Source organism: Wolffia australiana, chromosome 12 (genome assembly GCF_029677425.1).
Source record: "Wolffia australiana isolate 7733 chromosome 12, ASM2967742v1".
Lineage (NCBI taxonomy): Eukaryota > Viridiplantae > Streptophyta > Magnoliopsida > Alismatales > Araceae > Wolffia > Wolffia australiana.
The window spans coordinates 3,123,829-3,139,933 of record NC_135846.1 but is presented as its reverse complement, the minus strand read 5'-3'; the positions used below and the strand labels follow the sequence as shown (position 1 = coordinate 3,139,933).

Here is a 16,105-nt window from a genome sequence, read left to right as displayed (position 1 = left end):
CATCATGAGTAAAAACTGAGTTATGCAACTCATAGGATTATCTGAAAACTAGATTTCATCTCTTTTTCTGAATCTAGATTAATACTTCGTTTAGACATGTTTAATGGAAACTGTTTTATGAAATCACTTACTAATTCATTGGTGATTAATTTGACATGGAAAATTACCTAACTAGAGTATGATGGATACAACATTTTAAATATATGTGAATGTAACACCATTACTTTTTTGAACCAGTAACCTGAAAACCTTCTCCCTTGAGAGAATTCAGATAAATTTGAACAGTTTTACATAGGGAATGCATTTATTTTTTAGAGGGCTGGAAATTAGTAAGACTAAGAGAGCACTATAGTTGAATTTTTCTTTTTTTGTGGATTGAATCAATAGCTTGAGTTGAGGAAATGAAGAGGTGCTTAAAAAAGGTTTAAGATGTGGGTTAATCAAAGTAGCTAGAATCCAGTTCTCAGCTCCAGTTATCAGAAGATTATTCAACCAAAGAAGGCTTTATATCATATGATTAAACCGGGCTAAATGATCCCTTTCAGTCTCGGATACATCTGGATCAAGCAGTCTGGCTTGGATTATGCAAGAATACTTTGGAGATGTGATGAATTGGTTCATTATTTTAAAATATTGAATGAATATCAATATAATATTTTCATCAAACACCTGCCCATGCCATATTATTATTTGAAGTAGCTGGGCCTCAAAGTTTATGAGTCTCCCGGAAGATCAAGGACACATTATACTCAAGAATAAGCACAATTTAAGAGGTACCCATATGATAGATGGATATGATTAAATCTGAATAGGGAATATTTTAACGGCTAGTATTATATCTTTATTTAACCATTATATTTAGTTATATGTCTATGATTAATTTAGAAACTAAATCATATAATAGGGTGATAACATGCAATGCACATTATTACTTATTGCATTTTTATACATATTGCACTTTTATTTGCACTCAAATGATTATAATTGCATATTGTCATAATAAAAATGAAACAAATTTGTCTTTAGTATATTCTCCTGAAATTTCCTGATTTTACTGAATTTTCTGGAATTTTCTAAAAATTATTATGTGGAGAACATGAAGAAAAGGGCTCTAGAACTGCTCTAGGTAGTTTTTGCAGGCGTAAATCTCCTATTTTATTGAAGTTTTCGGTATTTTAACTTGTTTTGGAAGAACATAGGTTTTTTTTGCAATTTTCCAGGTGAAATAGGATTGGAGGGGCATATATTCAAATATTTATAGGACGGCGTCCAAATAAAGTTTTGCAAAATCAGAGGGGGTTTTTCTGAAAATTTAATTGAGAGAGAGAGAGAAGGCCAAAAGGATTAAACTCCTTACATTGCTCCAGATTCAAACCTTAACATCTGAATATCCGACCGTCGGATGGAACTCAAATTTTGAGGGCTAGTTCTTCATTAAATCCTCTTTCCATCCGGATGGATGGATCGATAAGAGGATCCCCAAAATTAAATACAATAAGTAATACTTATGGGGAAAGTGGAATTGTCTCACCCTCTACCCAAGGTATAAATCCCTAATTTTCTCTCTTTTTTATTATTGGATGCTTGACCATAGTCTGCATTCAGAGGGGAGCTCACCTTAGATCAAATTTTATCGTGGTATTTTATTTGATTTTTAGTATTTTTCTTCATTCATCTTGATTTGTGTTCTTTTAAATCACCTTGTCAAGGGCGAAATGCACTAGCCATTGTCTTGATTGAAGAAATAAGTTAGCTACTCATTAGATTCTATTATCAGACATGAAAATACCCTACAAATTAGATTGCTTAACTGCCCTTGATTTCCCTCTAAATCTCTACATTCTTCACCGACCGTTATTAGTTAAAAACCCTATATTAAGTACTATTATTGTCTCATTACACTTATGGTTCTGGATATCCTTGTGAGGACCAAGTTAAATGAAGTGAGGGCCTGTATTCTCTTCATATTATCTCATCTCTCATACCTCCCTCTTCTCAATTATTTCCCATATGGTACCTAAATATCTTCTCTTTTATTTAGAAATGAAATCAATAGAGATCATCCCTATTTAATCTTGTAGAGCTGATTTCATGTCTAATCCAGATTACATCTATAAAAATTCCATTTTAATTATCTTGAATTGAATCCTTGAACTCTGCTTCCATGTGGATGACCCCTATACGTATAATTTACATCTTGATATAGAGGGTTCATAATAAATATTATTTTATAAGTTTATTAAAAACAACAATAGTGATTAAGCTACTTAATTATGGTATATTTCAGCTTATTAGGGACACCACTGCCAGTAAGGCAAAAGCGAGGAGTTTAGTTTCATCTAGTTAGTAAATTTTAGTTGTGAAAAGTTTATTTTCTTATGGAGAAGAGAGTTAACTTTTTATACTTAAAATTTATTTTTATTAGCAAGCTTAATATAGAAAATCAGATGTTTCAAATGTCTCTAATGAAACTAGATGAGCCTTGTAGCGATCAATAGACCCATCTGGTTTGAGTTTTGTACAAAAGACCTACTTGTACCCAACTAATTTTATGTTGGGATGTGGAGAAATGAGATGCCATGTGTGATTCTGAATAAGAGCAGAATATTTGTCGCTCATGGATTTTCACCAGAGGGAATTTTGAAGAGCTGATACAGCAGTTTTTTGTTCTGTTGGAGCAGTGGAAGATGTATAACATGATGAGAGTGGATATTTTTTAGGCATAGAGTAAAGCTCAGAATTTTTTTGGAAACATTTTCGAGGTGTAGAAGAATTTGGTGGTGATGAATTTTTAGGTGAAGAGTGTGTTCTAGATGGTGTGACATCAGGAAGTGGAGAAGATATAGTGGTTGAACTTTCCTGAAAATGCTGAGCTGATGAGGTGTTGTGGAAGGAGGGTTCCTCTTGAGGTAATTGGCAAGCTGGGCAGAATTGATGTTGGGAGTTGTTGCGGTGTAGCAAAGTTTGGTTGGTTATTGGGCAAAGGTGTTACGCAGGCAGTCATAGACGAAAAGGGATACACGTTTTCATCAAACATAACTTCTCTAGAAATGACAATTCGATTAGTTCGAAGATTGAGACATTTGTAGCCATGATGATGAGCCCTGTGTCAAGGAAGACACATCATTCGGATCAAGAGCTTAGTTTTGAGACAACATACGACCTGAGATTAGGAAGACACAAGCATCCAAAACATTTACGAAAAGAATAATTTGGAGGTTGAGTATACAATAACTCATAGGGTGATTTTAAGTGTAGTTTGTGCCATGGGAAGACGATTTATGATAAGATGCGGTTGCCAGTGATTCATCCCAGCATCACTGTGGAATAGCTTCATGATGCATCCTTGAGAAGACTGTTTCAATGATATGTTGATACTTGCGCTCTGCAACTCCATTTTGGTGGTGGGCACGAGGACATGAAATGCGATGCTGGATGCCCTCCCCTCATAGAGCTTGGTGAAGAGATCTGTATTCTCCACCCCAATCCGATTGCAAGAAACGTATTTTACAATTGAATTTTGCTCAAAATAATAACCTCATGGCTCGATTCTTAAATCTTGGCTTGGTCTTTTTGTCTGATATATATGTAGTGGGAGAGAGCGAACAAGAGAGAGATTGAGATTGTTTTTTGATCATTTTTAAATGTTTCTAAAATCCGACCATCATTCGTGACAACCGTCCTGTCACCTCACACGTCCGAGGAGCCCCGTCACCATCACCGTCACAAGGCACCAAATTTGTCACCATCACCGTGACATCATCCTTCACCGTGACGTGTGACGTGACGGATGGCGGGTGCCGTTCCCTAGTCTGAACTGGCTTGGACTGGGCCACCCAGCCGAAGGGCCCATTCCCGGCAATGGCGCCAGTTGATAAGTCCAAAATGTAGGGTTTATGCTATTGTTTTGATGTAGGCTGAACCACATTTAAGGTTTATATAAAATTCCACTTGACTACTCTATAATATGTATAGGGAAAGAAAGGGGTTTATCCACAAGGAGGAATCACTTTAAACTTCAGAATTCTCTTGCTGTTTTAAATATCATAAATTGAATCAAAGATGTAATACACCTTTCTCGGGTTTTATAAATGTTTTGAATTATTTTATCACCAAAAATGACAGATACGGATCTTAGTTCATTTTATAAAATTTAGATGTTAGAATGACCATGTTTGAATAATAAATTTTTAGGGATTTCTTCTGAGTTTTTTTAAAATTTAAATCAATAAAAAACCTATTTTAACCCAGTTGAAATATAATTGGTAACCTATAAAACTATCATGGAATCCATGTAAATTGACTTGGTTTGACATTGGCATTCAATTCATACTCATGGGTCACTGATTATATTAACTCATTGCAGTTTTTAACAATGATCAAATAATTTAAACAACTTAGTAAAAATATATCCACAAGCAAGAGTGAAATGCAATCTAAAATTTATATCAAAATTTGGACGAATGCAAATATTATATTGAAATTAAAAAATATATCAACCTTTTCAAATATTACATGCAAATCAAAATAATTAAATTTGAAGTATGTTATCACATTGGATAACATTCGTCAAATAAAATAATGTTTTGGCGTATTCGTGCAGTACTTCCCGCTCTACGAGCCTTCTAATAAATTTGTGATTTAAAAAATAACCAGTGCTGTCATACGCTGATATTTCAGTATATACAATGAAAACTTAATAGTATTCTTAAATGTCCCTTCTGTTCAACTCTTGGACTTCCCACGACTTCTAATGTAGTTATTTTTTCATAGGAGTATGATGTAATTGCACTAAGAGCGTCAACATTAATTATTAATAAGACGTTCATTGTCGTCAAATGAACCACAGGGATGAGTGTTGACAACTAGTAAAAAATAGCGTTTAGTAGTTCATAGGATTCAAATCTGGGCATGTTTAATGTTTCAATTTCATGCATGGCTAACCGTCTTTTCAATGAATTACGAGAACATAGCTGATGTAGTTTTGCCAATTAATTTTTATCGATTTGCTGAATAAATGTTACCCTGCCCTCGTAGAAAGACTTAAATAAGATTAGAAAGAAAACTTCTTATGGTCATAAACATATTTTTTACAACGCATAGATTAAAATAACCTCTCAGATTTCTTGAAATTTAGCAAATAAAATATCTTGACAGATTCACTCAAGATTTCCAAATCACTACTTTTATAGTTAGGTCGTGGAATGTTTACTTTGGACAAATACATCACTCGTACCATAACGTTGTATCAGCTGTGTTTGAATTGAAATATATTGCATCCTGCTCTTGATGTTTGAAAATACAGCTCAAGAACCGATCAAGGGATGATCTGATACGACTTGTCAGGCCCTTTCTTTCCTACTCTCGGACTTTTTTTAGGCACAAGGTCACTTTCTATGGACGATAAATAATACATGAAAGGCACTGTGGAAATAAAGATCACAAAACAAGGTAGCCATTATGTGAAATCGCCAATGATGAAGGTCTTCGTCTCTTTATTCTTCCCCGATAGCTCGTTTCTTATGAGAAAAGTTCAAAGTGCAGTGTTTTTATAGACTTCAAATGTTTCAAACAGAACAGACCGAACGCTCGCTCTCACCCTACGCTGCATAATAAGGTCTCAAAGACTTGATATGAATCATATCAGTTGGGAAGAAGCCATCGGAAATAACGTATTCTATTCTCATGATAAAAAGTAACCATCATGATATTTTCCGGATGTGTTTTTGGAAAACCTTAACCAACTGGTAAACTTGTTACGGTCAAAACTTTGTCCGGTACATCCTATTATAAGATTGGTGACTATTTTCCACGAAATACCAAATTCAAATATTAATATGAAAGCCAACATTTATGGCGAAGTGTTGGAAGATGCGTCAGCCACCTTGCTGACACGTTCTCCTCCCTTCCTCCTTACGGGGAGGACGTTTAGGAGTGGCCCTATTCTCATACCTCTATGAATGTGGCCTTTCTTTTAGGAGGACCACATGTTATCCCTTTGGAGTAGGAATTTCTCTTTCCTTGTTTTTCTTATTTAAGCACTTGTAAGGGTTCATTTCATTATTATGAGAAAGTATTGTTTCCTCACTCTCTTCAAGATCTCTCTCTCGCTCTCCCTCTCTCTCTTGTGAAGGCTTGTGTGGAGAGATCAAGTCTCTCATTCTCCCTCGATCTTATGCGTTTCTTCGTCCAAGCGTGCTTCCGAATACCCTCGACACTCAACACAAAGATTAATTAGCGGAATGAAAACCATCAACTTTCGTAGATAAATATACTGTTTCCTTCATGGATTGACTAAATCAAAACCATATTAGTAAAAAACAAAATAGTTAAAGTAGGGTTCTAGAGCACGTGAACATACAAAGTTTTGACTTACGGCATCAGGGCATGCCGGGAAAAAACTCAGAGAGAAATCTTTTTATTGAGAAATCTTGGCAACGGTGAGAACACAGATCTATGTTACTACGAATCAACAGTCCCAGGCCTCGCGATTTGGAATAAACCAGTCCACGTAGACATTAGCAAAGGATACCTGCTCCCAAGTCACCTTCCAGGTCGCCAGATTGGTCTCGACGAGATTCATATTTCTGCGGCGTTTATCCCATTCAATGCTGAAGAAGCAGTCGAGCTTCAGCTCTGGGAACTGGGCCACGGGCAGCACCGCCATGTCATCTTTTCCGATCAGGAGAGCATGCCCGTCGAGACCCTTGGTTTTCGCCCACAACATCTTCCCCTGCGAGCTCCTCACCATCCTCAGCACTTCAAATTTCCTCAGCCGCGGCCCCGTCCCTGTGGATTATTCTTCCTCAGTGCGGCGACAAGACGCTCTATGACGAACGCTGTGATTTCCCGAGCTTCTCAGAGAAGTTCTCGCGTACCTATTCCTTCTCCACGGCCCACGCTGCGCTGACCTCCACAACGGATCTGAGCGTCGTCGGGTCTTCGAGAGGATGTATGATGATAGAGGACAAGGCCGGCGCGGTCTACTCTGTCAACCCCATCACGAGGAGGACGATCTCCTTCCCCTCGCCCTGCGGCGACTACTGCGGCACCTCCTGCAGAGTGCACTGCGGCACCTCCTGCAGAGTCCACCGCGAAGAAGAGAACTCTTGGTCTGTGCCCACAGTGGCTTTCCTATTCTGTAACACGCTGTCATCGCTGGCCGTCGTCGCTGCCGGGGACAAGGACTGTGTAAGCGCGCGAGTGTAGCTTGAAAGAAAAGAAAAGAGAAGAGAGAAGAAGGAGAGATAGAGAGGGAGAGAAAGAAGAGACACAAGATCTTTGTTATCCACTGATTTACTACATTGGTGCGTACTATATAATGTATGGTATTGCTAAAAATAGTAAGATTCGAAAACTGAAAGCCGTTATAACGTTATTATAAGGGGTTATATCACGGTGTGGCCCGAACTTTTTCGAAAATTCGAGTTACAGCCCTTACGTTTTTTTTGCCGCGACACAGCCCGAAGTCCCATTTGGTCCGCAGCCTGTGACGTGGAGTCTACGTGGCTGCCAGGTGGAGTTCCGGCGGAGTCCACCTAGGCGGAATCCACGTGGCAGCCGCGTGGATTCCACGTCACTGCGCGATTTGAAGAAAGAAAGATTTTAGCCCGCCCAATGTGAGTCACCCGGGAGAGAGCTGAGAAAGGCGACGAAGGAGAAGGAGACGGTGGAGAAGGAGGAAGAAAGGGCGCGAGGGAGAAGGGGCTTCTTCTTGGCTACGGGAATCGTTGCGAGCTTCTTCCTGGCTACGGGAGTTCCACGAGGTAGGGTTTACTGCTTTTTTAGCTATGTGTAACTTTCTCTATCTCTCTCTAGATTTCATGGTTTACTGCTTTTTTAGCTACGTGTGGGTTGCTTTCTCTCTCTCTAGATTTCATGGTTTACTGCTTTTTTAGCTACGTGTGGGTTGCTTTCTCTCTCTCTCTAGATGGACATACATTACTGCTTCTCAAAATACCGATGATCTTCTATCTTTATCTTGAAGCCCATTCTCTCTTCGATTCATGTAACTTTCTGTGTCTCCCTCTAGATTTCATGGTTTACCGCATTCTTTAGCTACATGTGGGTTTCTTTCTCTCTCTCCAAATGGACATGCATTACTGCTTCTCAAAATACCGATGATCTTCTCTCTTTCTCTTGAAGCCCATATGTAACTTTCTCTGTCAATTTTAAGATCTTGTTCAATGACTTTTGAAAGTTCTTATCTCTGTCCCTCTCTTAAATAAAGATTACCCAGGGCTGCTATTAATTTTTAGCATTCTGTTCAGTAACATTTGGAAAGCTGTGCAGTCTCTCTCCCTTTAATGAAGACTACCTTGGGCTGTTTGGTTGTCTCTATGTAAAACTTTCAAACTCCATTCTTGCAGCTTTCTCTCATTTTTCACATCTTGTTTAATGACAGTTGAAAATTTTACGATCTCTTTCTCTCTTAAAGGAAGATTTCCTTGAGTTGCTCTTTTGATTAACAAGACATTGGGAAATTGCAGTCTCTCTCTTAAATGAAGATTCGCTTGGGCTGTTGTTTTTTGTCTCCGTGTAAAACTTGCAGACTACATTCGTTTAAATTTCTCTATCAGTTTTGACATCTTGTTCAATGACATTTGGATAATTTTAGTCTCTCTCTCTCTTCATTGAAGATTATTTATGACTGTTACTTTTGCCTTCATGTAGAACTTTCACACTCCACTCATGTAACTTTCTCTATCAGTTTAAACATCTCATACAATGGCATTTCAAAATTTCAGTTCCTCTCTGCCATAAATGATGTTTACGGTGAGCTGCGTTTTTTGACTCGGTGTAAAAGTTAACTTTCTCTCTCTTCTTTTCATCTTACCATGTTTATTTTTTAAATTTGTGTCGTTCTCTCTCTTGCATTCGTATAAGTTATCTCTCCCGCATTTCCTTTCTCTCGCTTGGTATAAATGTTTTGAGTTCACTCGTGCAATTCTCTCTTATTATGTGTATCATTATTCTCTCTCTCTCTCTCTCTCTTTATATCTCTTGGATGAATAAGATTATTTTCATGACAAAGATGTTGGTGTTTCTCTATTGATCACGGAGGATATGGTGTTTCTTTCTCATACTTATTGGTGAGAACAAGAAGTGTGATCCCTATTTAATTTATTTTGAATTTGTTTTGCTTTCTGTTATGAAAAATATGAAGAGTTGTCCTCTTCTCATCATAGTCATCTATTTTTTGCGCTTTTAGGCGTTCTTCTCTTCTTCGACAGTGGACGCTTGGATTCAAGTAATGTAAGATTTTATTATCTCTATTTGTCCTGCACGTCTTATAATTTTAATTTTTAATTATTTCCAATGTTATTTGAGATATATTTGCACATCGCAATACTAACCCTCTTCGCGTTGATGATTCAAATTATTTTTAAAATTGGTAATGTACTTTTTTTGGCGTTGAACTCTCTGCAGAGTTATAAATATGTCTGTGGGTTGTATAATCTTTTTATAAAACCTGCATGACGAAAATTTATGGTGTTAATGCATGTTCTATTACTATTTACCATCCGTCACTTAACAGGGCCGATGACGAGTGCAAGGTGTTCGGTTTTGAGTATAATAGCGATGATGACTCAGAATATGATATCTGTAAGGAAGTTGAGGAAAGTGACATGTATTTAAGTGCACCAGACGAATATTCCGGTGAGGAATGGAATGACGAATTGGTAGATCATAGCGAGTATGACAATTCAGAGGATGATATGTTAACCCCCGATAGTACCGATGACGATGATGAAAATCGAAGGTACAGATATAGGGGCAATACGTATGATCCGAGATGCCCCAATGAGAGTTTTATATTTCAAGTGGGCATGAAGTTTGAATCGGCGTCGCAATTTAGGGCAGCTGTGAAGGACCACGCTATTTGGAACGGATTCAACATCACTTTTCCGAGGTCCGGTGACCAGAAAGTGGAGGTCGTCTGCAAGGGAAACTGTCCGTGGAGGATATATGCTAGTTTGGATGCTAGGAGAGAGGCGTTTGTTGTGAAAACGCTTAATGATACTCATATGTGCAGCAGGACGCCGAGGAATAGCCAAGCTGATTATCACTGGGTTGCGAAACACTTCTTGGAGAAAATTCGAATGAATTTGGATATGAAGGTGACAGATATGATGCGGGAAATAAATGATCTGTTCGGAATCACTGTTTCAAAACAAACATGCTATAGAGCCAGAGCCGAGGCGCGCACGAAGCTTCTAGGAACATTGGACGACCATTACCACATGCTTCCCGCATATGTTGCCGAGTTAAAGAGGGTAAATAGGCGTGGTACTTTTGAGTTGGTTCTCGATAGAGCGACCCCAGATTCCTTGGTTAGGTTTAAGAGGCTCTACATATGTTTCGATTCGATAGCAAGAGGGTTCCTTGAAGGCTGTAGACGAGTCATTGGAATGGACGGATGTTTTTTGAAGACCGAACTGAAAGGCCAACTATTGAGTGCTGTCGGCAAGGACGGGAATAATCAAATGTTCCCCATCGCCTGGGCGGTAGTTGAAGGTGAAAATCAATCTTCGTGGACGTGGTTTATTCAGCTACTGATGAATGATCTAGGAATGGTGGACGGAAATGGCTGGACGATTATTAGCGATCAGCAGAAGGTACTTAATTTATTTCTTTGGACTCTTATCGCTTACTGTTAGACACGTGTAGTACATTAATAGATGCGTACCGTCTAACATTGTGCAGGGACTAGAGAACGCAGTGTCCTCCTTATTGCCCAATGCGGAGCATAGGAATTGTGCTCGGCATATCTACGCGAATTGGAAGAAGAAAGGACATTCCACGGCATTTTTGAAGAACTTATTCTGGAAAGCTGCGAAGGCCACCACGCACGAAGATTTCCAATGGCTGATGAGGGAGATGAGCAGTGTGAACCCACAAGCTGCTCAAGACTTCGAAGATATAGGTATAAAGAAGTTTTGCAGGGCGTACATTAATGAGGACAGAAGGTGTGAGGTGATCGACAACAACATTTGCGAGTGCTTCAACAACTACATCATGCAGGCCAGGTCTAAGCCAATCATCGACATGCTGGAGGAAGTCAGAGGTGCAATAATGCAAAGGGTAGCAAAAAAAAGGGAGTTATTTTCAAATAGAACTGATACGTTATGCCCTCGGATAAGGGAGGTGGTCGAAGAGAACAAGAAGAAGTCCAAGAGATGCACTCTTAGGCATGCAGGGAAGTATCAATTCGAGGTCACAGACTTGGGAAGCAGGTTTGTGGTCGATGTACTTCACAGAACATGTAGTTGCAGATATTGGGAGTTAAGGGGCATTCCATGCGCCCATGCTATATGTTGCATTCATTGGGTCAAGGAGGACCCCATCATTTTTTTCAGTGAATGGTTCAAGAAAGACGTATACCAACTAGCTTACACTTATGGTATCCCGCCAATGAATGGCAAAAACCTATGGAGTGAAGTTGATGGGAGCTATGTATTCCCTCCTCTTGTGAGGAGACAACCTGGAAGGCCCAAGCTGAAGAGGAGGATTGACGTCGCTGAGAAAGAACCCACAGTACATAGATTGTCGAGGAGAGGCATGCACATGACGTGCTCCCTCTGCCACCAAGTTGGGCATAATCGGAAGACATGTACCCAACCGAAAATGGAAGCTGGAGGCCAGGTACAGTTTCAATTTTATGTCTAACTTTGTTTACATGTGTCATCGTTTTTTTCCGAATGTTAACCAATTAACTTGTTTCACTAATCATGTAGGGATCTCAGGAAGCTACATAGCTGCCAATTGTCGAAGACCATCGACGATGAAGTTGCAATTCGGCTATGAAACACAACGCGCTCAAGCTTATTAATCGCTCGCCCTAAACAAATATTTGTAGAACAGGATTCAGTTCTCGGTTGATAATACAAACTTTGTTATCCAATTCCACAGAATTCTCGTTCATGTTCGCCGTTCTGAATCGCCGTTGATTAATCCATGCATTTCGGTACTTATTCGTCCTTCCTGTTCGCCCTTCTTCTTCGTCGTGGCCCATGTTTTCACAGTAAAACAATAGGTTCTTACGAACTAAATCGGCCAGTGTCATGCCTACTTATAGTACGTATTCTCCAATAAACCAAGAAATTGTCTTCCAATAAAACATATTTCATTATGTTCCTCGCAACCTCAAAATTGAGTCACAGAACAGAATATAATTCACAAGTCTGCGAAAATGATACGTCCTCATTCACAATTCGATACAAGTGATCCATCATGCTTGCGAGATGTCGGCAAAATTGATATGGCCTCATTGAACGCCAGGGGCACATCAAAGGGGGCGGGAAGGGTCGAGCCAAGCAGTCCACCTCCGGGCCACCTCCGGTCCGTGCTGGGTCAACCTCCAGGCATGGTCGAGCTGCATGCTCCCCGTCATTAGCTCTCTGATAAGCTGATAAGCTACATGCTCCCCGTCATTTCAATGCCTCCTTCACCGTCCCCTGCTCTCACCCAGCAAGAACATATTTTAAATTCAAATTGCCAATCAAGAATAATGTTTAACTTTATTGAAATGCTGTTTATTAATAATAAACGCATGGTGCAATATAGTTGTTCGTCTCACCTGGCACAGAATGCAGTGGCCGTATCAACGCCTGAATACTTCCTAGGAAGCTTCTGCGGTATTGACTAGGCCCATGCATATGGAGCCTCTCCCATATTGGCCAGCCCTCTACACAATCTCTCCTGCTTATTCTTCCCCCCCCCTTCTTCTAGCTGAATCAGACCCAATGAATGCATCACGTGCATTATAATTTAAGTAAATTTATTATAATTGATCATATATGCATAACCTGGCTGTAAAGCACCACAATAATCACAGATATTATAATGCATATTTATATTAGGCATTCTCGAAACTTGTAATATCAATTATTATGTCAACTTAACTGCTTACTAGTTACAATGGGCACACTAGAGAAACATTGAGACGTGGAAGAATTTTGAATGCGCAGAGCAAAATGGTCAGAATGACCCAAAGAGAATTCACATTATACAAGAGCGGTGGCCACTTCATCAGCACATACACCTAGATACCCTCAAATGGAATATTAGAACGACGTACCTGCATTGTTACAAGTGCATTTGAGGCCTCCACAGCTCTGTGTTCCAATTCAACTTCTCTTTCTACGGCTGCATTCAAAAATAAAATGTGTAAAATTAAACCAAGAAACAGAAACAAAGAAGTGAACAGAAGACATTCTCATAGATGCTGCTTAGACCATCTTGGTGGCATTATGCGCTATCCTCTCTTCTTCTGCTCTGCGCTCAGCTGCAGCGAGCTCTTCACGAAGCGCCTGGCGAATAAAATAAGATTGTCAGAGAAGAAAGAGAAGACGAGAAATATGACGAACAGAAGAGTCAAAGAATATTTTGCAGTTCAAAAAATATCGTTAGTCCCAAGTATAGTTTAAAAAATAATAGAGGCAGTGAACTACCTGTATCACCCTTGTCTCACTAAGTTCACGACCTCTCATCAAAGCATCCATATTTGCCTGGTTCAAAATGGGAAGTTCTGCAAATGAGATCTTTTCCAATCATTACATGAATTATTAGAAGAACGCACTAAAATGAACGATAATTGTTTCAATCAGTTGAGCCAAAGCCAAAGAACAGTCCTACAAAGGGAGACACTAGTGTAATCTAAGAGTGGAGTTAGTTTAATATCAAGGAGCACTCTATCAAGTGAGTCCATATGTTGCATCCGAGGTTCATATTTAATATGGGGAAAAGTTCATTCAAAAGTGCTCCACAAAACCCTGTGGAGGCAGTTGACAGAAAAAGTATAGATGTCTCTTGGATGGTGGAGCCGTCTTAAAATGTAATTCATAAGCTACAAAGGAAAAAGAGTAAAGACAAGAAACCTGTAAGGACACAAGTTTTCCTTATGCTGTTGATGCTTGTTTCTTGAAAGCGTCTATAGAACCAACAAGCTTCTCGATTTCTGCATTTTTAGCGGTCAGCGCATCACCCATACTTGACTCCACTTTACTCATTTCCATTTGGGCCAATAATAAATCTTGTTCTAGCTGTTTGATGGAAGCTTCATATGAACTGCTGCGTCCTCGCTGATAAACAGCAGATAAAAAATAAAAAGAAGTTATTTGAAGAATCTACATTTGCGCAAGTATGGAAGCAAATCCGTCGTTGAAGAATCTACCTCTCTCATGAGGAGTTCTTCCAATTGAGCGTTCTCAGCCTTGTACTCCTGAAGCCGAGATGATAGCCCGGCACAAACCTGTTTCCAAGCATTAGTTAGGACATCAAGGTGAGAAGACTGACATTGTGACGTTAAATGAATAAAATAAATGGAAATAACTATGGTCAGAACGTAAAAACGAAGGGCTGGCTCCTAAAATAAGGTGCGAAAATTTGGGGAAGAGGATAGGAAAATAATATGTTGAAGATAAAAGAAAGAACTGAGTTGAGACTGAAGATATTTTTTCAGCAATGTTCCCTACTGGGTGGCATTGGCATTATATTATGCACAGAAGATATCAAAAGTAGAGGACGCACACTCAACCAACAAATGAAAATTTTTGGATTTAGTCTAGAAATGTACAAGGGAAAACAAGAAACAAGTCGATAAAAGGTTAAGAGTACACAGCCAACTCACCCTTGCTAGTCTTGCTTCTTTTGATTGACCAGTAGAGACTGCACTTTTTACCAGAAACTGTGCCTGACAACAAGAAAAATCATTGTTTAGCAGCAAAAGGCTCAAATTCATCAAAGTCAATACGTTGGATAAAATGTTTCTTATTCTGTGCTAAACAATGTTAGAAAACTATGCTAGTGATTCTTGTGAATCAAAGCCAATTTTCCAAAGTATTTGGCTTTGAATCTAGAATCGAATAACAGCATTTTAAATACAATTTAAAGTTCATTTTAGAATCATCCATGAATTCATTTAATCATTCAAATTCCAATGCCAACAAACGGAAAGAGATAAACGAACCTCGTCAAGCTGTTCAAGCAATTTCTCAGGCATTCTGTCACTTTTATGGTCATGTATCTTATTGGTGCCTGAAGTATCCACCGGCTCAGATGCATGATCATTATCCTTCCCTTTCCAGACGCTTTCTTTTTTCCCCTGATCCACCTCCAAGTTATCTTGGCCAACATTTGAGTTATCTTGGTCATAGATCTCCTTATCTTGTTGGGGAGCATTGCCCTCTTTGGGATCAGATTCGTCAGATGATGTCCTTGTCATTTCTGAAATTTCTCTAGGTTCTTCGCTGCTACTAACAAAATTATCAACAGATGATGCCACTTTGACATCATTATCGGAAGTCAGTGTTCTTCCCAAAGCAAAAAAGAATCGGCGAGGAAGAAGAATTGAAGATCAAATTTCAATGAACCCTAGAACAGCAAGCGCAAATGAACGAATGGGTATGGAAGAGCATGAATTTAGCTCGCCCATCTCCTCTTTATCCCAGGGCACCTCCGTGGCCCGAGAGCAGGCGTTGATGACGGTGTTGTAGGTGAGGACCGTCGACGCGACAGAGTAGGGCGGCCGCTTCAGCCGATCGAGGAGGGCGAGGGTGAGGGCGTGCTCGCAACGATTCCGGCGCCAACGACGTTGATCTGCGCGGAAGCCCCTTCTCCCTCGCGCCCTTTCTTCCTCCTTCTCCACCGTCTCCTTCTCCTTCGTCGCCTTTCTCAGCTCTCTCCCGGGTGACTCACATTGGGCGGGCTAAAATCATTCTTTCTTCAAATCGCGCAGTGACGTGGAATCCACGCGGCTGCCACGTGGATTCCGCCTAGGTGGACTCCGCCGGAACTCCACCTGGCAGCCACGTAGACTCCACGTCACAAGCTGTGGACCAAATGGGACTTCGGGCTGTGTCGCGGCAAAAAAAACGTAAGGGCTGTAACTCGAATTTTCGAAAAAATTCGGGCCACACCGTGATATAACCCCTTATTATAATGGCTATGGATCGAACGGTTTAGATCGTTCAATCCGTTTTAATCATAGCCGCAATAACTAGTATAACGGCTATGTCCTGATTAAGTCGTAGGCGTTAGATCCTATCTGTGTGTGCCCTTTCTATATTTCATCCTATTTATCTTTAACCTTATATTTTCCTAT

At 39.7% G+C, this 16,105-nt stretch overlaps 1 protein-coding gene and 1 long non-coding RNA gene across 2 annotated transcripts; both read right to left on the bottom strand.

Moving 5' to 3' along the window:
• Positions 1 to 13,095: 13,095 nt before the first annotated feature.
• LOC144710120 (uncharacterized) lies at positions 13,096 to 13,484 on the bottom strand. The gene is made up of 3 exons (XR_013583218.1): positions 13,455 to 13,484; positions 13,239 to 13,313; positions 13,096 to 13,149 (listed from the first exon to the last, which is right to left on the bottom strand). It is a non-coding gene; the product is annotated as an uncharacterized LOC144710120 (long non-coding RNA).
• Positions 13,485 to 13,886: 402 nt separating this feature from the next.
• On the bottom strand, positions 13,887 to 15,703 carry LOC144710391 (golgin-84-like). The gene is made up of 4 exons (XM_078584139.1): positions 14,972 to 15,703; positions 14,633 to 14,695; positions 14,177 to 14,254; positions 13,887 to 14,084 (listed from the first exon to the last, which is right to left on the bottom strand). Exons 1-4 carry the CDS (start codon positions 15,224 to 15,226, stop codon positions 13,902 to 13,904), a joined length of 579 nt encoding a protein of 192 aa, XP_078440265.1. The 5' UTR covers positions 15,227 to 15,703; the 3' UTR covers positions 13,887 to 13,901.
• Between the last annotated feature and the right edge of the window lie 402 nt (positions 15,704 to 16,105).